Source organism: Ictalurus punctatus, chromosome 16 (assembly GCF_001660625.3).
Source record: "Ictalurus punctatus breed USDA103 chromosome 16, Coco_2.0, whole genome shotgun sequence".
NCBI classification, from domain to species: domain Eukaryota; kingdom Metazoa; phylum Chordata; class Actinopteri; order Siluriformes; family Ictaluridae; genus Ictalurus; species Ictalurus punctatus.
This window is the reverse complement of record NC_030431.2, coordinates 2,995,001-3,017,733: the sequence shown is the minus strand read 5'-3', so window position 1 is coordinate 3,017,733 and position 22,733 is coordinate 2,995,001. Positions and strand designations below refer to the sequence as shown.

Genomic DNA, 22,733 nt, shown 5'->3' with positions numbered 1-22,733 from the left:
TCGCGCGCATTTTATCGCCGTGCGAGACGGAACCTATAACGAGGTCTGAACTGAACGCGTTCCGTCGTTCTTCCCCGCTTCTTCTCGTTGCCTCGTAACACGTCCGGGGCCATCTGATAGCTTCATCTGCACCACGCTCACCTAAATCTAAAAGCTCTCCCCCTTAACCCAGAGCTCATTACAATCCAACACGATCGCTCTCGGTCCTGTCTCATTACCACACGACCTGGGAAATTACTGACCAGTTCCAAAGTGAACATTATACAAGCAGCACGGTGATAAGGCGTCGAGTTGTGTGAGCATAGGGATCACGTCCTGGATGCTGCCTGAAATTATTTGGAGTAGAGACTTGCATATTGTCAGAGAAACCAAGGGGGACATAATTGCGGGCTCCCAGCTAGCAGAACCAACCAAGGGTTCATCCTATCATCAGGAGATCGCGAATCCATGGCCAGGAGCCAAGGAAGCATAATTGCTCTCGGGGTGGGAAGGAGGTCATTACCAGCACTAGCCAATCACGCGTGTCTGTGAGCTCATGTATGAGGAAGAAGGCGGACAGCTCTTTCCTTCGTGTTAATTGCACAAGTTAGTAGTCTGAAACGTCTGCGTTAGCCCTCACCTATCCTGGTCATAGAGGAGAACTGGCTGGGTGGAAATTAAATTGGGACGTGATTAAATTGGGGGAAATAAACGTCCGATACCAACATCCATAAGCCTCGTGTACGCTGTCGTGCAAGCGAATGAATGAAAGAATTCCACTTTCATTTAATTAGTAATCCACCACCACGTCGGAGCCTGCGTTCTTCCCCTGTTTTTGTCCGACGCTGCCCTAATCACAGCTCCACCACTTCATTAGATCACCATCAATGCACTTCAAATACAAACTAATGAGGTTTTAATTACTGCTTTATACCTGAGGAGAGACAACAGCGATGGAGAGCTGACGCAAGAGAACGAACGGCCTTTCCAGTGTTACGAGACGGATTATGTCCAGAGAGGGTTCTCTGTGTTAATCTTACAGAAATAAGTCGAAAATACAGTAGCAGTTATGGCACTCGATTCGTTACATGCGTGACTGACCAATACAGATTACTCCTGGCTAATCTAGTAACAAACATGCGCCGCGCTTAATATTCTTACTACACCATGAACAAGAGGAAGCAGCAGCTGTTCCTCATTGTACGCCACTTTAGACCACTGCTTCATTAATGTTTCAGGTCAGCATGGAATCGGTACCATTTCCCCGTGAGAGTTCAGTACGCTCGATGGAGTGCGAAAGCTGCTTTCTATCCTGAGAGTGACTATCCAGAGGACTGATCACCGGTCTACATGAAAACGATGGTTCTGGGGCTCGCGTCAACCAAACCGTATCCGAAGATCACGGTGAGAAGCTCACGGAGATGGATGGCATCCCGGTGTGTGGTAAATTCTTCAAACCGTGATACTGTGATGATAGGCACTGCATACGGGGGTGGGGGTTGGAAACAATCACGACGCAGTGAGCTATGAGTCTCATCTTTTTTGTCAGGCCTGACGAGTTAGCAGCGGTCGGGGAAAGAGCTACGCTTAATAAATCAAACCTGACAACCTGCGCACACCTTTACTCGCTTTGCACTTTTTTTTTTCTTCCCCTCGCACTTCCAGTTTTCACGACGAAAAGGACAAACAATTACAATGAAAATCTCAAATCAGTCGAATCACGGTGTGAATTTCAGCTTCGTCTCTCTTTAAGCCAAAGTCACATAAAAGCTCTAAAAAGTCACTTCACATAAAAGTTCTGACATAAGCCTTCAATTCTCCAGCATTGCGAGAAAAATATTGATGCGATGCTTATGATTGTCGTAAATGTTCTAATTAAGAGAACGTTCCGCTTTGTTATTGTCAGTAGAACGTTTCTGTTCGTTGCACATCGAGGCTGATTGAATCCAAATAAACACGTCCATAAATAAGGCATGAAGTCGTCAGCGCAGAGCGGTTTGGGGTTTGAGCTGTTTGGGGAACGTAATTGCATTTAAATTGGAGCGAAAGAATCATTTTACGCATCCTTCTGAAAACTTCTTAAAGCCAAATATAAACAGTTGAGTGTTTGATATTCTGAGACAAGTCCTTATTTATATACAGACAACCAATTAAACACGCTGGCAGTGATTATAACGTACAAACCGCTACTGTGACAAAAACTGTGAGAGAGATAATGATGTTACTCTGATAGTCACAGCAAATGACGTTATTATTATTAATAATAATAATAATAATAATAATAATAATATTATTATTATTAGGGGCTGAGCACCAAAATTGCAAGGCACCTAGGTTTTTTTTTTTTAATACAGATTCTGATTATTATTATTATTATTATTATTATTATTATTATTATTATTATTATGGCAACCCATAGAACCGTGTGGTAAAAAGTTGTCAAATTTGGTGCACAGCTTCAGAACACATTCAGCTACGAATACACCAAACCTAGGCCTCAAGCTCCCAAAGCTCTAGTGCCACCAACAGGTCAAATTTTGGCCAAATTTCAAAGAACGTTTATACCCGTACCTTTTGAACCGTGTGGGCAAAATTTCAATGCAATATAGTGTCTCTAGTTTCCTTGCATCATGCTGCGTTCAATGACACAATGAAGTCAATTTCCACCTAACCAGATCTTGGATTTTGTTTAAAAACAAATCCGCCAGTGAAGTCACCAATCAGGACGCGACGCTGTCTCGTTAATGACTTTACGTACTGTGTTGTCATGAAATTTGGTACGTGTCTTCGGGACTATGACCTGAGGCTACACAAAATATTTCACGACAGTGCTACCTACAGGTCAAAATTTACAACGACATGTAAAAATACTTGAAACTAATCAGTGTTGTCGCTACTCCTCCGACGAATTACACTCAAAAATCATCAAATTTCATGACAGCACCACTTACTGGTCAAAAGTTACAATAACATGCCAAAAACTGTTCCTTCCAAGTGCCATTTTTGCTACTCCTGCTCCAAATTTTGTCCAATATTCACCAAATTTGGCACACATCATCTTGAGACCTGTCTAAACAAAAGTTAACAAAGGAACTCTGATATTCCAAACCGCCCTCCTATAATGGACTGGCAAATGCGTGAAACTACAAATCATTCTTGAATCCCTTTGCCTATAGTTATGGCTCTGCTTTCCTGCTATTCCTTATGCAACAATTGTAGCGTGTTTGTGAGGGTGCTTGGCCCCGAAAATGCTGCTTGCAGCTTTAATTATTATTATTATTATTATTATTATTATTATTATTATTATTATGCTTGTACATAATTTCCACAGTTTCCTCTACAGAAAATGTTGCTTATTAAAGATTTTAAGTAAGCTTTATTCCCGCACTCCGTTGTGGCTGGAGTTTATTGACAGCCCACTGAGACTAAGCACCTAAAAATGTCAGGGTTTCAAGTTCTCAGTGACCAACTTGTCCAACCTCTGTTTTAAAGGTCGGCATGGCACCTCATAGATCTCCCACAGTGCTTCAAATGATGACTGACACGCTCGGAGCTCGATGGTGTTTACGGAAAAATCAAAGGATACACTGCTGGACCGAGAAGAAGAAGAATGACAAAGGTTCAGGAGATAAACGACTCACTGCAGCAACTCCACTTAAAAAATAAAACACAATAGTCAAATTTATTCACAATAATCAGACAAATCCATGCACACTACTGTCCGAAATTCTAAATCGCACCCCTTGAGAAAATCAGTGAAACCTCTGCCACTGTTTCGGATCTGGAGAAATTATCACAGCGGTGCGAGGAGAGATGGCTCGCCATTTTGTCCCGAGTCGACTGGTTTTTAACAACGACAACAAAAAGCAAGCACAGGACAGGTAAATTATAAATGGACAGAAACTCAATAGTGCTCTGCATTAGGGATGGGCGGTATCTTATCGTTTGCGATATACAGGAAGAAATTCTCCTCATAATAAGAATTAGACGTATTTCTGCGTGCGACGGTCAGCGACCCATTCGCAGCTCAACGAGGAGCTACCTCTACAATCTGGAACTGGCTCGTTTACAGAAAATCAGATGTGCTGCAAAGACCGTTACAAGGGTGGAAACACTTCCAGTTTGTCCCACCATCTGAAACACAAACCCGAGTATGGAGAAAGTCTGACGATGCGCGAGGAGACCGAGACACCGATGTCAAGCAGGCCTAAAGTTAAGAAAATTCCTACTTGCTAATTGCATTCCGTATGAGAAGGAAGCGAAGTAAACGATGGGCCGAATCGAGAGGCGGTGGCGTTTCATTTGGCAAAAGACATGTTGCCGTTCCCTACTGTCAAGAAGTAAATATTCAGGAGAACGATCCATGAACTGGAGGCAAGATATCAACATGTCTTCGAGGAAGTGTTTCGCTTTGGTAGGTTACAAACAACTCTGTCTACAGTGGAGTTTTATACCTCCAGTACAGACATGTGGAGTAGCCGAGTGACTGAGCCATATGTTAGCCTCATGGTCCACTACGTAACGAGTTTGAACAGCTGTTGTGTCCAGATAAATCTTTTTTTTTTCCCCCAAATGACCACACGGGTAGAACAGATTGCGATTCCCATTCAAAAATGGGATTTAGACGAGGAGAAACAGGTGTGCCTGACAACAGACAGTGGAGCTTATATAGTAAAAGCAGTCACTCTGAACATGTCTTGCTTTAGCCATTGGCTACACATTGCCATTGGGAAGCTTACTCTTTCTCTCTTAGCGTCGGTGTATTTTCTGCACGCACACTGAGCAAACGTGAGCTTCACATGCAGAATCTTTACTGCACTGAAAAATGCTTTTCTTACTTAATATTTACGTCTCGTTTCATTTACTAGCAAAATTATCCGCCGACGAGGTCAGAAAAATAATCTTGTTTTCCATTTGAATAAGATTATCTTCCTTACCTCATTAGCAGATCATTTTGCTTGTTTTAAGTTCAGAAACTCAACTTTTCAGAAAACAAGATATAATATCTCACGTAATTTGTCTTATCTAATAAACGCTTCCTGATCTAAGAATTTTTTTTTTTAGATATATTCGGACTGGAAACAAGACCAAAATACTAATCAAAGTTTGTGTCTCTGAGGCTCTCAAGACTGCATACAGCCACATCACTTGTGGCGAAAAACAGTGGTGAACGGTATATATCTATCGTCACCGATATCGTTATATTCTTTGTGATATAGTTTTAAGTCCATAAAAGCCCATATCGCCCAACCTTACCCTGCATCCCCTGTTCATAATAAGGAAGACCTGCTCATAAAGAAGAGCCTGCGGAATGGGAGAAATTTCCCGGGACAACCGGTAACTGTTTCATCCAGCGTGAAATATGAATCAGCTCGTAAAACGAACGAATCATTTGGTGCCGGTGAAACGCTGCGCTGTAAACGATCCGAGCGATCGCTGAGCAATCAGAAATACCGCATGACCTTCAAAGTCCTTCCGTTCGAAATCATCTTTTGTCTAGGCAAGCTCTTTTTCGTTTCGTTTCAAAGGAATAAAACTCATCACGACGCGCCGTTACGGGGAAATAATAAACGACGAGGTGGTGCGATGAAGCCGGGTAACTGTGACCACGCACCGAAGAGGATTATTTTCCTATAACAGCGTTTTATTCCACTTACGTTTGATTCTTAGCGTTTCATATCCAATCGTCAACGATTGAATTCAACTTAAAGCGCAAAGTAAAGAGTAAAACTCTTCCCGATGTCGGAAAAATGACGGCGTTACCCGTGACAGTTACAAAGTGCTAACGCTGGAGACTCCTTCCATAAACATTAAATAAACATACTGAAAACTTACTATCAGCAGTTACATGGGTCTGGGTAAGTTGTTACTATAGAAACAATAAACACGCTAGTTTTTTTTTCTTCTTCATAATGAAATATTAATACATTACGTTGCATTAATAAACATGCAGCTTGTTAAGAAATAGTTTATTACCAAACTTTAACGCATTCATTAATGAAACTTCCATATCAATTCACTTTATAGGATCATTAACGGATATTATAATAATCGTTAAATATAGTGCTATAAATAGTTTATTACTGAACCGTACAGTGTTACCTTTATTATTATTATTGATATAATTTCTGTAACATTTTCATCAAATTACAGCGCCAGAGCTTGCTTGCTATTCACAACCAATTTAAGACATTAGCTTCCTGCACATTTTTGTCACATTATGGAACGTGTATAATAGCGCTAGCCTGATTAGCATAAATATCCTAATCTTATAAAAGCGAAGCCTCTCAGACAAACTTGCATTGAGACACGAGTGGAGAGCTGGGAGATTTAATTAAAAAAAAAAAAAAGTGTGTGTTTTTTTTTTCTTTTTTCTATAAAAACTCCCCGCATCATAAAAAGGTTTTCAGTAGCTCGGCTTATTAAAACCATTACACCGCTACGGAATAACGAGGATACGAGATTGGGGTGGGATTTCTGTACGTCTGTCTATTGAAGTTCAGTTCTTTTCATTTACACTTTCAAAAACACCATCAGAAGATGGCTTATGAAGGAGAAAAAAAATGTGTGGGGGGTGGGGGGGGGGGGGGAGAAGGAAAAAGCCTTCTTCATTAAAGCGTGTTGAAGCATTGTCGTCTAAAAGAAGACATCAGACTGGGTTTTACGCAGCGCTCATGACATGGTGTCGATTTTTGATGAGCTTGTTAACAGAAGCGACACGACAACAAAGCCGCGCCTCGGCTTCTACACGGGAGATGTCGCGATGACGGGTGGAACTCTTTGACGTTGTCTTTAGTTTTGTAAATATTCGATTGTCTAACGATGCGGAGGAGTTGTTCGCGTTTATTTCCATGTGGTTATTCCATGTAGTTATGTGGTTACACTTCATGATGCACTGTGACGAAGAGACGTTGACTCTACTCTATGTGAATATTTCCAGCCTCTTGGAGTCGTTCTGCCGTGAATTACTCGCGTCTGACATTCAAATGGACAAGGTCACTATTAGCCAGCTGGCACTAGATCAGCTAACATTTAAATGCCAGGATGCTGTGACGTGATTTTTTTTATTATTATTTTTTTTTAATTTTTTTTTTTAAATAAGAGCACATTCACACGCTAGTTAGCATTCTTAGACGGTACATTTCTACCTACAACATATTAACCAAATCAATTTATGGATTATATGTTCTACCTCTTCATTACAGGTCTTGCTTAAGTAAAGCCGAAGTGATGATATCTGTTAGAAAATCTTGTTAACCCTTTACTGCACTGTGTTGCCATATTACAATAATTCACTTATCTCCAATTTTTTGATAACCGGCAATAATATGAATTTACCGTTTTCCCATGTAACTGGAAAAAAAAAAAGTGTGTTTAACTTTGACATGGTAAAAATCAAACGCCATGTCACATGACCAGGAAGTGTTGCTTGCACTGACTTTTCTGCAATCTTATGGCACGTGTGAAGATGTCATCAATAGAAGAGAGGGCTCTCAAAAGTTCAATATTTACCCAAAGCACCTATTTGAGAGAAGTTAACATTTTTTTTTTTTTTTTGTCCCTGAAACAACAAGATGCTGTAATGGAACTGTATTATGTGCCTTCATTAATTCAAACAGGTCTACACAGGAGAAAAAAAAAAAAAAACGATTTTACACATGCGTTCACATTCAATGTAAGAAAAAAAAAAAACTGTCGTAGTTTCAGACATTTTGCACAAAAAAATTCATTTTTGGCCCACTTTTAAATGAACGCCATCTTGATAAAAATGACTAAATTATTAAAAAATATATATATACCAGAGCTACTTCCAGAGTCGTAAATCTAATCTAAATGGAGGCCTCGCTTGAATTTGAGACATCACTGGGGAAATTATCTCGGCACAGAGAGCAGGACTGAATGAAACTGAGCCGTTAATGCAAAGCCATAAAAAAAATAAATAAATAAATACTCTACAGGACATGATGTAAATCTCAATCTCTTAACGTGTACGATTCTGATTTACACGCACTGAAGGAGGCAGCTAGGGTCGTGGGGTGGGGGTGAGGGATGGGAGGGGGGCTGATCGACACGTCGCACGTCTATGTTCATTTTATGACCGTATGGCAACTTTCGCTTCTTGTCTGAGCAGAAAGAAGAAGAAAAAAAAAAATCTTTTGCTCTCTACACACCGCACATATTCGCTCAATTTTCTCTGAATTGCGGTGAAATAAAAACGACTTCATTTAATAAAGAGGTTTTTGTTGTTTTCTTTTTAAAAGGTGAGGAACGGCAGATGAGCAAATCGGCTGATGGCCTCCATCAAAATACTGAAATAAACACCACTGATATAAATTATATAATGAAATAAAATGCCGTGGACTTTTACTGCCATCTAGTGTGTATTCCACCGAGGAGGGAACGAACGAACGAACGAATGAATGAACAGTGAGGGTTTTGTAGTATGGCGCACGGTCGACTGTAAAATTATTGGCACTCTGCATAACGAAGACTATTTCAAATACATAACAATGGTGCGTGTTTTGGGTTTAAACACAAAGGGCCTTGCTCTTGGAAACAAAATCGGCCCGAGACTTACCGATGGCGATGTGATTTTCTTGGTGTAAGTGGATTGAGCGAAGCAGCCGGAGCGTGTACATCGCAGAGTCTCTATTATTACAGCTGTCAGCTGAGTGTGAGGCTGCGAAGAGAGATCAAAACAGGAACAGTTATTTACAAAGCAACTTCACCACCTCACTTTCATCGTATCTTAGCAGCCGTCGTGTAAATGAATTTATACCACAGCGCGGTTGAATCCGCAAATCCGACTGCAGTAGTAGGAGTGTGTTATTTAGGTATAATAGCACGGCTTGGACAGTACTCCGAGCTGTAAAACGTAAACAACAGGCTTATATTAATGCACTCATTCCTACAGTATCAGCTCATTCACTAGGGGCCTGTATCATGAAGCTGGTTCAGGTGGCTAGCCAAGTATGTATGTTTCAGTTTAGTTTGTCCCGACCCTTTGTTTTAGGGACCATGAAAGTGGCTCGGCTTTTACCAGTGTTCATCGCCATAGTCACTTAGGCTCCATGGCTAACCTGCTCCGGGCTAGGTTACAGTATGTTCTAAAAGAACTCGGTAAAAGAACTCGAACCCAACTTGGACCAATCCAAGTTGAGCAAAGTGCCATAAGTAACGCAACTAATTCGACTCTCCAGTATAATTTACATTTATATTAAATGGCATTACATGAAAGGTGTCAAGGTTATGAGTTGTCAATCTGTTTATTCTAATTGCGAGCCTATAAAAGTAAACGTACGCATTTACACAATCAGTAATGTTCACGAGCTTTAGCAGACGCACCGGTGTCGCTTTTTGCGGTTTGTGCGAGTTTAAAATTCCTCATATTTCCGTAAAATAATTTCTTGCACTTCAAGCGGAAGTACGTACACCTGCTTAGCGAATCTCTGCATTACAAGTGGAATAACTCGGTTCACACTGTGCCATTATACGAAAATAATACTCTGTGATTGGCCCAGCCGTATAAACACCCCACCCCTTCGTTTATTATTTTCACATAGCAGCGTGGTCCATCGTTTGTTATTCCTTAAATATGGGTGACGTGGGATTCCAAACGAAACGTATCAAGTGCTACAAGACGAACATTTGATCAGAGTAAGGATTCCATTCGTTACGTCAAAATCAGCGCTCAATAAATTTAGAAATAACAAAAAAGGAAAGAAAAAATAATAATAATACCTGGAAGATCACAGGAAATCATAGGAAACCTTGGCACTGGATGATCAAGGAAAGGATTTCACTAATATATCGATCAAAAACACTGGAGGGTGCAGGAGGGTTTTATCATATGATGCAATAATAGGCTTTTTTATTTTTTTAACTAGTAACCTGTAGGATTATTGACAGATTAGAGAAGAAGGACGGATTCGAGAGAGGGGAAGATGAAATGTCAAAATGACTATATATATATAAAATACATAGCACCTTCCCTGTAAAACGTTCATATTTTTTCTAATCTATTCCTTGACATTTATTAAAATCATTCCGTGTGTGGACGAGTCACATATTATGCTGATTTGATTATTTCAGTGTAAATCCTTACTTACGTCAGACGACAAACTTAACCCAAAAGGTCAGACGAACAGCGAAACCTAATCTCTTAAGTCACCTACACGCACCTCTCTTCACCTGTGCAGTGGAAAGCCACCTGTAACAGCACATCATGAATAAGAAACAAAGGACTGATTTCATCAAAAGATCTCATCCATACACACCGTATCTACCACGGCTTGGAATTCATACAGAGTAAAAAGTGTCGAATGTCCAAAAGTATCATTTCTACACCATCATCCATAGAGAGAGTTGTTTTTATATGAAGGGAATAAAGCGCTTACGAGCTTCACGAGCAGATCTTCTTGGACCGTCAGACCTCCGTCTGTGCCGCAAGGTTTCGTCGTTGCTCCAAAATCAATCTGGTGGCTGAATAAAACTACAGAGAAATATTTTCCGAGTAATTTCTTTCTTTCTGTGGCTCTTCCTATGATGCGATAAGGGAATGTGTCATATTTGTGTAATGTAAGCTGGAGATTTCCCATCGTCACAAGAGAAGCCAGGGAGATTTGTCTGCAAATGTCAGAAGATCTATGAAATCATTTGCTGGTGCGGAAAAACGAGAAAAAAAACTAAACAAAAAGGCCATGGAAGAAAAATAAATAAATAAAAAAGACTGAGATGTCAAGATTACGCAGATGAGGTTTACAACATTATGATCAAAGAACCTTAACAGTTTAATTATTAGTGTCAGGTTTCAGTCAGATTTTACAGAATACTAATCACTGGATAGAATCGAACTAATCACCGGATAATTCTGGTGGCGACTAAATTACAACCTAGAGATCGAAACCTGGGGTTCGGGTGCGAAGGCCCAGGAATAACTCCTGTAAGAAGGAGCAGGAATGTGAAAAGTGAACAGAGATTACTTGGATATCGTCAGCCGGCGTGGACAAATCGATAGGCACCTGGGAGGAGGAGGAGGAGACGACGGAGAAGGAGAAGGAGGAGAAGGAGAAGGAGGAGAAGGAGAAGAAGTTGAAGTTCCAGGATTGTCACACATGTGGTAGCTCAAAGTGCTGTATTAAATCAAGTAATAAAAGTAAACATTAAAAAGTAATTAAACAAGGAATAAATGCACAAGGATCAAATAAAAGACAACAGGAAATTTTTTTTTAAAAATCTAATTAAAAAAAATTAATTTAATAATAATAATAATAATAATAATAATAATAGGCAGAGGCAGCTAAAAAAAACCCACAAATCCCAATTTAATATATTAAATGATTAAATTCATCAATTAAAATAACAAAATAAAAAAGATAAATACTTTTTTAACAAAGATAAAAACCTTTAAAACAATTGACTTGATTTTTTTTTTTTTTTAAGGAAACACTTTTAATTAAATGCCAAATTAAAAAGAAAGCAGATTTCGTTCTTGGGCTATGTGTATTTTTTATATTTATTTTCTTTTTTAGCATTATTGCCCTGTGGATAAATAGTTTTAAAACCCAAGAAAAGAAAATGACCTATCTGGGTTTCTGAGCCAAGACATTAGTGCTTTCACTTGCTCGGTAGGCTAGCTAATGACTTGATTATTAATATACTGCATCAGTATAGTTTCTTTTACTATAAAGGAGTGTCGATTTTTATTTATTTATCTATTGTTTCCTATTATAATCAACAAAAGAACTGTGAACAAGAAACTTCATCATTCTTATTATTTAAGACAATTTACCCATTTTGAAACACAGGTCATGACACTCCTCTTTGCCAATATAACCTGTCAGTATTTATACCCTGATTTCATATTTACCTTTATTTAACTAGGTGCTAAAACCTTATTTGATTTATTTTATTTATTTATTTATTTATTTATTTGGGGGGGGGGGGGGGGGGGGTTGAAGGGTTTTGTTTTTTTTTAAATAGCAGCTGGCATAATGTTGCAGGATTCATGTCCCTCTGTCAAAGACGCTGCATAAACTCATCAACCCAAACGATCCGTGACTCAAGCTATCACCTTACTACCTGCGTTAGAATTTAAAAACCTCTGGGTTTTATTCATTGGGGAGACGGTGTATAAAAGGCGCTGGTGCCGCACGACAAAACAGGTACGGTGGCGAATCTCGACTTTCAACTCTTCCTCACGTTCTATAATCATGAACAAGACCAAAGGTACTGTACCTATTCTACTTTATCTTCATTCCCTAATACAGAATGAGATCTAGATACGTTTATACGTTGCTTGATTGAACATATATACATATAAAAAAAAAATGGTGTATAAAAGGAATAAAACACTTCAGGATGTGCTGTTATGGGAAAACAATCATCTTCGGGGTGTTTCATTTCATACACTGCGTAACACTGCAGATCAGACCTGAAACAAGCTTTCCGTAATAGTATTTTTGACTCTGTGCTGCAGTTCTTCAGGTTTGGATGGGGATCTTGTTATGCGCTGTAAACGGATTACTGGGTTCAGATCTGGACTGCTCAGATCGTTCAGATCGATGCTCAATTTCTGTAGAGAAACTTCTGGATCGAGCCATCCAGCATGCTGAGCTCATCTACCGCATCTCAGATGAGGCCAGGACATTGTTTGTGAGTAAATACACTCAGGTTAAATTGAGATTTAGGATGTGAAGGAGCTCTGTGTGGGCAGAGCTTCGTAATAGCTTACTGCTATCGTTATGTTATGATATGCTATGAAAGTGATGTTTTTTTTAATCAAATTTCTACGAAACGTTCTTCAATACTGCCTCTCTCATAACCCTTAATAGTTCGAGTGTTTCCTTTTCAAAGAAAGTTCCAAGTAGAAGCATTTGAGAAAGCTCAACTTGAACCCTAAACTCAATTCAAAGAACCCTGTGAAGAAGCCTTGCTAAGGGGGAAGTTCAGCTCTGCGTGCTGTTCACATAAACCAAAACTCGGGAAGATCTCGATCCCAAGAGCTTGATTCCACCGCTAATTTACCTCCTGATTACAATAAGGTTCGTGTTAGAGGTGCGCCTTGGGACTGGGATCTCGTAGGACCCTCAGGTCCCATCAAAGAGTTGAAGATGCTGAAGGTTTTTACTGGATAATAAAGGCCACGTAGATTAACACAGGAGTATACTAGGTCCTTGCACAGGTATATACACTGTACCATATTCATTTATTCATCCTTAGTAAATGATTCATCCTGGTCCGGGTGACGCTAGTGCAAAATACTACTATGTGTATATTTTGGGAAATAGAACTAGCTCAGTTTGTTAGAAAATACCATGGGCAGACGCAATCAAAAATAATAACTGTGGGAACGGGCGAGTGTGGTCAACCTTGCAAGACTGGGAGTGCGATTCAAGAAACTGTCCCACTCCCATATGTAGTTAGCATGTTTTTATTAGTAAATGTATTAGATTTTAGATCAGAAAATTGGTTAAGCACAATCGTAGCTCAATGGTTACACTGAAAACAGAAAAGGACCCGGTGCAGAACCTTGAGGAACCTCATATTTGTCGACTGTATGTTCAGAAGAATCATTACTTATACTGACAGACTGGTGACCATTGGTTAACTAGGACCTAAAAACAAGCTAGATTCTGTGTTGGTGATCAGACTCCGAGGGTTTTGATTTCAAATCCCAGGACTGCCAAAGAGCCAGACTCTTATGCAAGGCCCTTAAATCTCACCTGTTCAGATCTATGCTCAGGTTGCATTCTGCCTTTGCTAAATGTGTATCAAGTATCAACAGCTTACTGATGATTTACAGGAGGAGATGTTCATTCCTTTATCGATACCCGCTCATCAAGTCCACGGAGGCAACTCTTGCACGTCCAATCTTGTTCGTGTCCCTATATCCAAACTCGAAATTCAACAAATTTCGGTAAGTTCCACTATTTTACAAAGAGTTCTGCATTGTTTGTTTTTTTTAGTAACCCGTCTATGAGAGACGTGAGTTATCAGACGGCGTTAAAGATGTTTTAATGGACTTGCTGAGAAAATCTGTGGGCTTTTCATTGTTGCAGGACAAATGGCTCCTCCATTCGATCTCGATACTGGTTCAGGTCTGGATCGAGCCCCTGGCCGACCTGCAGGATTCTCTCGACATGTACGACAACGTCCCCAGCTCCCTAATCAGCAAGACCAGGTGGATGTCAACCAAGCTGATGAACCTTAAGCAAGGAGTGCTTGTCCTTATGAGTAAGGTACGTTCAAGGAACCTGGGGATGTTTTCCCTGAGGTCCCAAAGCACCCTTTGATCGAATGTAACCCAAAGCAGCTGAAGTTCTGCATTCTTTAACCGTTTCACTTGTGTGCACAGATGCTGGATGAAGGAAGTGCGGAGCTGGAAAATAACGAGAGTGTGTTGCGCCACATCGTTGCTCCTGCCATGGCAGAGCACGTGCTGAGGGACTACGCCGTGTTGTCCTGCTTCAAAAAGGACGCTCACAAGATGGAGACATTTCTAAAACTGCTTAGATGCCGCCAAACAGATAACCCGACCTGCTCCCTTTTCTAGCCACGTGAAAAGGTCTAGGGTGGGATTTCCAGGAAATGGAATTTCACATATAAAAGAGAAATATTCTGGAAATAAGTCTGGAAAAATCCTATACATGCACAATAAAGACCATACATCTTTTTTGCAAATTTATTTTAGAATGAATGTGTGTCTTTTTGTTTGTTTGCTTTACTATTCCTGCCCTAATGACTGAAAGTCTCTGAAGCCACGTCAACGACTTCATGTTTCTCCATCACGGGAATTTATTCGCAGTTAAAATAGGACGGTTTCCACTTAAACAATTATATTTGAAGGCAATTTTCCCACTAGTAATGATCAAGTGGGAGAAAACTTTCAGTGAAGTGGCATTCATGTTGATTTGCAGCTGATCCGAGTCAAAACGAGCCACAGTTACTTGCCAAAAAAAAAAAAAGCCAAGAAGTAAAACACTGAATATAAAATCCATTTCAAGGAAGTAACTTTTTAAGTATAGACAACTGAAACATTTAATTAGGAAAATACACAACCTTCAAAAAGTGTGATTTGGGGCACCTGTAAGTCTTTAACGTTAAAGAAAATGGTTTGAAATCCAACATTTTTAACATTAAGTTACAATGGAAAGTCAGTGGATTAGTTAGATATATTTTTGTGTGTCAAGATTTGCTAACTACACTGCGGTTCCCTAACCCTGGTCCTGGAGAGGTTCCTGTCCAGCACATTTTAGCGTTTTCCTTGCTCTAACACACCCAGTTCAACTCATCAGCTAATGAACAGCCCTTCCTGAAACGGGTGTGTTAGAGCTGGGAAGGCACATAAATGTGCAGGACAGGGGGTTCTCCATGTTCTCCATGGAGCGTATCTACGTCACATTTGCATGTTGTCCACCAAATCTTCCGTAGTAACTACCTCAAACCCAGGGTTGTCAATGCCTTGCTGTCCACACTGGTGAAGTCCAACATCTTTGTTCAGGTCATTTAGATAGCAGCTGGGGCAGTGAGGCGTGGGTACTGGAATGGTTTTGGAGAAATTAGAGAAGTCGACACGGTATTTGCCCCCTTTGGTTCGGGAGATGATGGGCAGGAAACAGTAACCCCACTGGATCTCACATGGGATGTAGGATGTGCGAACCTGGCATGAGGAACTTGTGGATTCAGCCATGCCCTCCAAGAAGACCACCAGCTCAATGTCCTGCTGCTGAACTGTATCAGCAGTCATCTCTGAAAAAGGACTAGAACTGTCAATTACATGGTACAGCGTCAGCGGACAGACGAAGAAGAGGTTGTCCTTGCCAGCGTCTACCAGGAAGTCAACATTGACCTGGTCCAGGATGATGGGCTCTCCTTCCAGAGTGACACTGGTTTTCAAGAGCTTGCCGTAAATACGGCTGCCTATGAGCAGCGTCTTCCGAAGATTGGCGACTCTGATCTGCAAGCACAGGCTTTCGTTTTTCATACAGATCACAGCCGTGTCACTAAAGGTTACGGTCTTGGCTCGATTTTTCGGGAGGGAGATTTTGGCCAGAATCAGGCCGCACATGAAGCAGTTTATAATGGCACCCATTAGAGACTGGACGACGAGAAGGGCTACCGTCTCGGCACAGTGACCCGTCAAAGCTCGTCCGCCGTATCCAATGGTCGTCTGTGTCTCTAAGGAATAAAGAAAGGCACTTGTGAGACCGTTTATGTTTTCGATGCACTTTAAATGGCCATCATGAACGTTCTTTTCCTCCAGGTCCCCGTTGCTTTTTGCAATGAAGTACCACAGCAGACCGAAGACGAACCAGCTCCCAGTGAACGCAGCGACAAAAGAAAGTATAACAAAACGCCAACGGATCTCAACAAAGGTGGTCCAAAAGTCCATCAGGTAAGCAAAATGGCTATGATACGCAACATTGCCAAATTCAATGTTACAATGGCCGTCCTTGGTCACGAGCCGTGTCCGCCGAATCCTGCGTTCCGTTAGGTGATTATGAACCTCCTTACGGATGAACTGCAACATTCCTTCGTTGGGGGGAGGGGGGGGATAAAAAGAAAGCAAAACTTTTGAACATGGAAAAAGAGGTAGCTGCATTCTGCCATGATTCGATAGTCCTGTATTTGGAACTAGATCTTATGCAACAAATGAATAAAAACCAGTTATAAGCTACTCTACACAAGCTAAAGTGAGATTACTTTACTCTGATGGGATGAACCATACGTCCAAGAGTCTGAATCAACAGAACTCTTGTTTTAATCATATCCATTGCCGAGATCCTACCAGTCACTTAACATCAGCAACCAGCGTGATTAGTGAGATACAGTGGAAAAATTCGCCAACGATATAAATATAAAAAAAACAAAACATAACTTACCTCCACTCACACAGAGGTTAGCAGCAAATCTACCAAAGCACTATTAATGAACTACTTTTAAAAGCGTTAAAACAAAATGCGAGAGGCAAGATGAAACTTCCGTCCACTTCTCCGTCCAGCAAAACACCATCGGGGTGCCACGAAAAACATAATCCGCATTGAAATGCCCTAATCCCAGGCACATGCCACAGTTGACAAAGAGGAAAAGTGGTTCAAAACATTTTAGATGCATACATTATCTTACAAATCAGCAAAAAAAAAACAAAAACAAAACACAATTACATACCATTATGGTACCCTGATATGACTGAAAATTAAATTGTCCTGTTTTAGGGTGTTCTTGGACGACTTCTCTTTTTTTTTTCTTTCTTTCCCGACCTTACCCTCACACATCTGATGAAAAAAAAATAATAAAAAAAAAAACCTCCAAAGAGCCTCCCCAGTGCTTGGATTTTACCCTCGAGGGGCCTAAAACTTCACAAAGCAATCCTTAAATCACACTTGCCTTTATTCTCTGAACCCTCTCTCATGTCCATGCTCTCAGAGTGTTAGAAAATTCCATACAGCTACCAAAATAAAATCGGTTATAGACAAAGTACTACATACAGTGCCTCGCATAAGTATTTACTCCACTTAAAAACTTTTCCACATTCCATAGTGTTGTATCTTAATTGGGAGTATATGTCATGAATCTGCACGAAACAGCTTATAATACTGACAGGAGTGAAACTACAAGAACCTGGACACAATCCAGACGACTGAAGTATAGAATTATGAGCAGCCATCTTGTGGAGAAAATTAAGCACTAAATGAGGTTATTTTCTACCTGGACAGTTACAACTGAACCGAGAAGAAAAAAATAAATCACAGTCAGGTCAAATCATTGTGAAAGGGCAATTAGGTGATCATTTTGTTAAAAAAGGAAAAAAAAAAGTGGGGAACCGTGTTTGAAAAATCGACAGTAAATAAATAAATACCAGTTCTAAGTAATGTATTATCCATCCATTTTCTATACTGCTTATCCTACAGGGTCATGGGAAACCTGGAGCCTATCCCAGGGAGCATCGGGCACAAGGCGGGGTACACCCTGGACAGGGTGCCAATCCATTGCAGGGCACACACACCCATTCATACACTACGGACACTTTAGACACGCCAATCAGCCTACCATGCATGTCTTTGGACTGGGGGAGGAAACCGGAGTACCCGGAGGAAACCCCCGCAGCACGGGGAGAACATGCAAACTCCGCCCACACTGGGCTGCGGCGGGAATCGAACCCTCAACTCTTGAGGCGTACGTGCGAACCACTAAACCACCGTGCTCTCTACTTATGCCATATCCCAAGTGGAAATGAAGTAAAAGTGGACTGGATTAGAAACTAAATAGCTAAAATGCTTCAAGGACAATGCCATAATTATCCCAGCTGCCATGCGTCACAGGAAACAATCCCCGATAGCCGATGCCCATCGATGCCCATCGAACGAAACACTCGTACTGTACTCGTCAGCCAGAAAACAGGACGCGACGAGTAAAAACTGCTGGGGAAATGAATAAATCTAACCAGAACCGTCATCGCACTACAGTACAGGACTGAAAATGTTTATCAACTGCCCAGAAAAACAACTACAACGTATTATAATTATAATCATTTTCCAAATCACACTCAAACACAAAGATACGCTAAAACACACGCTATTATCTGATTATACTAGAAATCAGATTCATAACGGTTTTTCTTCATTTTATGGAGCTGTTAAGAGTTTTTTTGAGTGTGTGTGTAAAAGGTTTTAACTAAATCTTCTCAAAAGAGGCCACGACTTTTACAGAGGCCCCTCGGCTTTGCAACTAAATGAATTTTCACAGCGTGCTACCACGGGGAATACCACCCTGTGCTAAAAGACCGATAAAACTACCAGACACTACAAAGCTGTTTTCTTTCTATCTAGGGATCCGGTTGAAGCCGGCCTGAGGAAAAAAAAAATACAGGGAAGAACAAAATCATACAGAAGATGGAAAGAAAAAAAATAAATAAATCATCGGTTATTATGAATACGTTCCATTTAAAAAGCAGTGTTCATCCACCAAACCAACGCGATTGTGTTTGAAGTCTCAGAGCACAGCACTGTTAATGATGATGAAATATTTTATTTTTTGGGTTTAATATAAAAAATAAAAAAAAAAATAAAAAAAACACACACACATACATAAAAGGTTACATTAAATACATGTGTGGAAATACAAGATCGAGACAAATCGGAGACTCTGTCAGGCTTACAGTAATCGCTCTTCACACCACATTCACGCACACGTTTTAAAACACGGAATAGTCTAGACTCTCCCTGCTTCTTTGAACTTGGTCAGCAGCGTGTCGTCCGCCCGTATCGGGAAGGTCAGCGTGTGTTTGCGGTAGTACTCGGGTTCCTCCTGCAGGTTCTGGATGACGTCGGCGAGCAGGTGCGCTCTCTCCACGCCGCACCCCGGAGCTTCGTAATCCAGTGAAATGAAGTGCACGTGGAGGTGGTAGTAGGACGGCTGGTAGTGCAGCATGACTCGCAGTTTAGACGCCGGGACGCTGTAGCGCTTCATGATGGCCTCCTGTTAGGAGTCAGGGTGCATTTCAAACATTTTCTTACCACGAGTGAGAGCCGCATTCCACAACACGGAGAGTAAATTCATAACCAAAAAACACACACACCCACACACACACGTGTGGGTTTTTTCCCCTTCCTGCAGATCAACATAAGCCAAGCTCAAAAAATAATAAAAAAATACTCGCTTAACATTTAACCTAAAGAAAGTAAAATTCATCATCATGATCTTTTATTTATTTATTTACTGCATATTAAGTCTTTCGCACTTACCAGTCCTTTCTCACGGACGTTTCTCAGTAAAGGAAGATGATCAGGCGTGAGATCTCTCAAACTCTTTACGTCCTTCCGATGTACGATCGCGATCAGGTACAGGTCGTCGAGCTGAAACGGCGGGAACAAAGCTTCACAACTGAATCCCGATATTAAATTTCTCCTGTTTCACCAAACGACCCTCTTTAACGTTAACCGTGCCATCGGCTACACTGTTCGGTGATCAGGTGACGCGATAACGCCCCAAGATACGTGGTCAAGCTCGGACAGTAATACAGCCAGGATGTTCGTGATTCACAGTTTATGCCGGGTTTGTACATAAAGTATTACGGAAAACGTCATTCCGGGTTTGGACTTTAACTTACGCAGAACACCTCCATTTAAAATGATAACGTACAATAGAACTATTTTGTTGTGATATAATCATGGAGTCGATATTTAGCAGAATAATCATTTTGATGTTCAGACGTTCACAAACCTGCTTCTGGTCCCATTTGAAATCTGGCAGCAGGACGAACCCGACTCGCGGGTCTGGATCTTCGAAAACGATCCGATCGGCCTCTGCTTTCTTTTCCAAGATGTTGTAAACCCACTGCAGGAGAAAACCAAGCGTGTCTTTATCGCCGTCCACGTTATAAAACACAGTCCTTACGCTAAATAACGCTCGTCCGTGACTCAACAACAAAATATGTAACTCAGGACTTTCACATCAAGTAGGAGGAGTGTCTCGGGAGGTTACAAGCTCAATGGTGGGCCATGCATCCAAACACAAAACATTTTCAAGAGCTGAAAAGGCGAGGCAAGCCGGACCTTACATAAGCAAGGAGTGGTACACGGACGAGACCTACCTGCAAACTGAAGCTCTGGCTGTTTATGTACGGAAGTGTGATGGACTGATAGTCTTCCTCAGTCTCCTCGACGAGGAACGTTTCCTGACGCAGATACTTCTTCACGTGTTTCTCCGTTGCTGGGCAGATCACAGTGGTCTTAATTCCTGCAGGTGAGACAGAATCAATTCAAAACCATCCGCTGTTTTATCTTACGCAAGATCTACGTCATGGCACACATTTACAGCGGAAAATACGTCGTAAAAAGCTCGAATTCAGATCCGGTCCCGAGTTTACACGGAGTCGGACGGGTGCGTGTCTGTCTGCCGATATCTAGGTTTCTTACCGTTGAGGTGCGGTGGTGGTCGGAGCTGGTAAGTGCTGTAGATGTCGTTCCTCATCTCCAGCATCTGCGTGCTGCTCTTCAACATCTCCTGAAGGACATCTTGTGTGATGGGTGTTTTCTCCAGGATGATAACGGCCTCCTGGTCATCGAGCTAAAGAGAAGCAAGGACGTACAGGTGGTGAAAAAAGGAAACTAAATCGAAAAATAAAAATAACTCATCTTGACTTGTATAAGGGAAAAAATAGAAAGTGGGAGAAGTGAGGGGAAAGCCTGTTTTGCATTCAATAAAAACAATATTCCTTAGAGTTTGGCTTAATTCAAAAGTCTAGAGATCTTTGCATCTGAAAAACTTAAAATAAATACAGCATAAATGTAACCCAATTGAAAATGTAAAAAAAAAAAAATCCTGAAACTTCATTCTAAAATCGGCTGAATCGTAAACGGCTCATTATCAGAGATATAGCGCACTGTGAAGGGCTAAATTCAAGCACGAAGTAGTGCACTAATAAAGGGGCCGAACAGCCGGTTGAGATGCAACCCGAGAGTATCGTTAGCTAACAGATTTCTCGCGACTTCTCACTTTGTACCTTTCCGTGTACGAAAATGTTTTTCTCTCTGGCAGATTCGCGGAGGATCCGTCCCACTTCAAAGGCCGAAATGGACCTCTCTGCCGTGTGCTCGCCATCATTTTCAGCATCGTTTCCATCAGTTTTGAGTCGCTTTGCTTCGTTCTTTGGGTCGGAGCCGCCGCCATTTTGAGACGCCGCCATTTTGCTCACGTGACCGAAAGGACCAATGGCGCTGTACTATGTACAGTACGTACATAAAAATATTTAAGAGGAATATATATATATATATATATATATATATATATATATATATATATATATATATATATATATATATATATTATATATATAATTTTAAGTTGAGAAGTATAAAAAAGTACAACTATATGAAAAAAACAGTACATTAATTAGACAAACAAAATAAGTACAACAATTAAGCCATACTTCCCGTCTTTGTTTCCTGAATGGTGGTGTGAAAAATGTAAATTAGTACACATTCCCACATTATTTTTTTCTGATTTGTGGAAAATGAAATTGTTTCCAGGAACAGTTTTATAATTAATATCTGCAGTTTGTCAGCTTTTTTTTTAACCATAGTTTGTGGTTCCTACAAAGGCAATATCACTGTTGCCTTGTCGCCACCATGTGGTAGAAATTGGTATAGCATGATCGTCTTTGCCTAATAGTACAGAATAATAATAACAACAATTTGATTTCACTTACGTTTGCCTTGTATCTATACATTTCTCAGACACCATTTTTGCTTTGTTAACGAACATCTGTGACCCTGTAGGAATAAACATCTGTATCTTGTTGTATCTAAGGGTGTGCAAACTTTCGCACCTCCATTCAGAAATGAGCCGCAAGCTTTTGACAGGTTTTTCCCCTCGTGAAATTTATTACGATGCTAAAACACATCCACGATCGATTCTCCAGCACGCAAACTGGAAATTAAATCAATTACAGTCAATTTCAGAGTTATAGGCACCCTTCTAAAGAACAGGTGAAGACCATATATATATATATATATATATATATATATATATATATATATATATATATATATATATATATATATATATATATATATATATATATATATATATAAATAAAACAAACACACTACACACAATGATTCAGAATTTCCTCTCAAATTGGAGTTCAGATTGTGCCCTTTAAATAACGATCACAATATTAATTAAAATGATGCATAATTAAGTATCCTTTGTCAGTAAAGAGCATTATAAAAGTTAAAAAAAAAAATTTT

At 40.4% G+C, this 22,733-nt stretch overlaps 4 protein-coding genes across 4 annotated transcripts in view; 2 read left to right on the top strand and 2 right to left on the bottom strand.

The window, feature by feature from the left end:
- The window catches only part of rps25 (ribosomal protein S25), a 251,835-nt gene that overhangs the window by 159,392 nt on the left and 69,710 nt on the right, over positions 1-22,733 (top strand). The window lies entirely within an intron of this gene.
- On the top strand, positions 12,123-14,665 carry smtlb (somatolactin beta). The gene is made up of 5 exons (XM_017488431.3): positions 12,123-12,207; positions 12,458-12,633; positions 13,784-13,897; positions 14,040-14,219; positions 14,336-14,665. The coding sequence occupies exons 1-5, from the start codon at positions 12,192-12,194 to the stop codon at positions 14,531-14,533; spliced, it is 684 nt and encodes a 227-aa protein (XP_017343920.1). The 5' UTR covers positions 12,123-12,191; the 3' UTR covers positions 14,534-14,665.
- kcnj1b (potassium inwardly rectifying channel subfamily J member 1b) lies at positions 15,377-18,919 on the bottom strand. Its single transcript, XM_053687024.1, has one exon. The coding sequence runs from the start codon at positions 16,580-16,582 to the stop codon at positions 15,377-15,379; it is 1,206 nt and encodes a 401-aa protein (XP_053542999.1). The 5' UTR covers positions 16,583-18,919.
- dcps (decapping enzyme, scavenger) lies at positions 18,989-21,693 on the bottom strand. The gene is made up of 6 exons (XM_017488319.3): positions 21,485-21,693; positions 20,898-21,048; positions 20,573-20,718; positions 20,203-20,316; positions 19,725-19,835; positions 18,989-19,458 (listed from the first exon to the last, which is right to left on the bottom strand). The coding sequence occupies exons 1-6, from the start codon at positions 21,665-21,667 to the stop codon at positions 19,192-19,194; spliced, it is 972 nt and encodes a 323-aa protein (XP_017343808.1). The 5' UTR covers positions 21,668-21,693; the 3' UTR covers positions 18,989-19,191.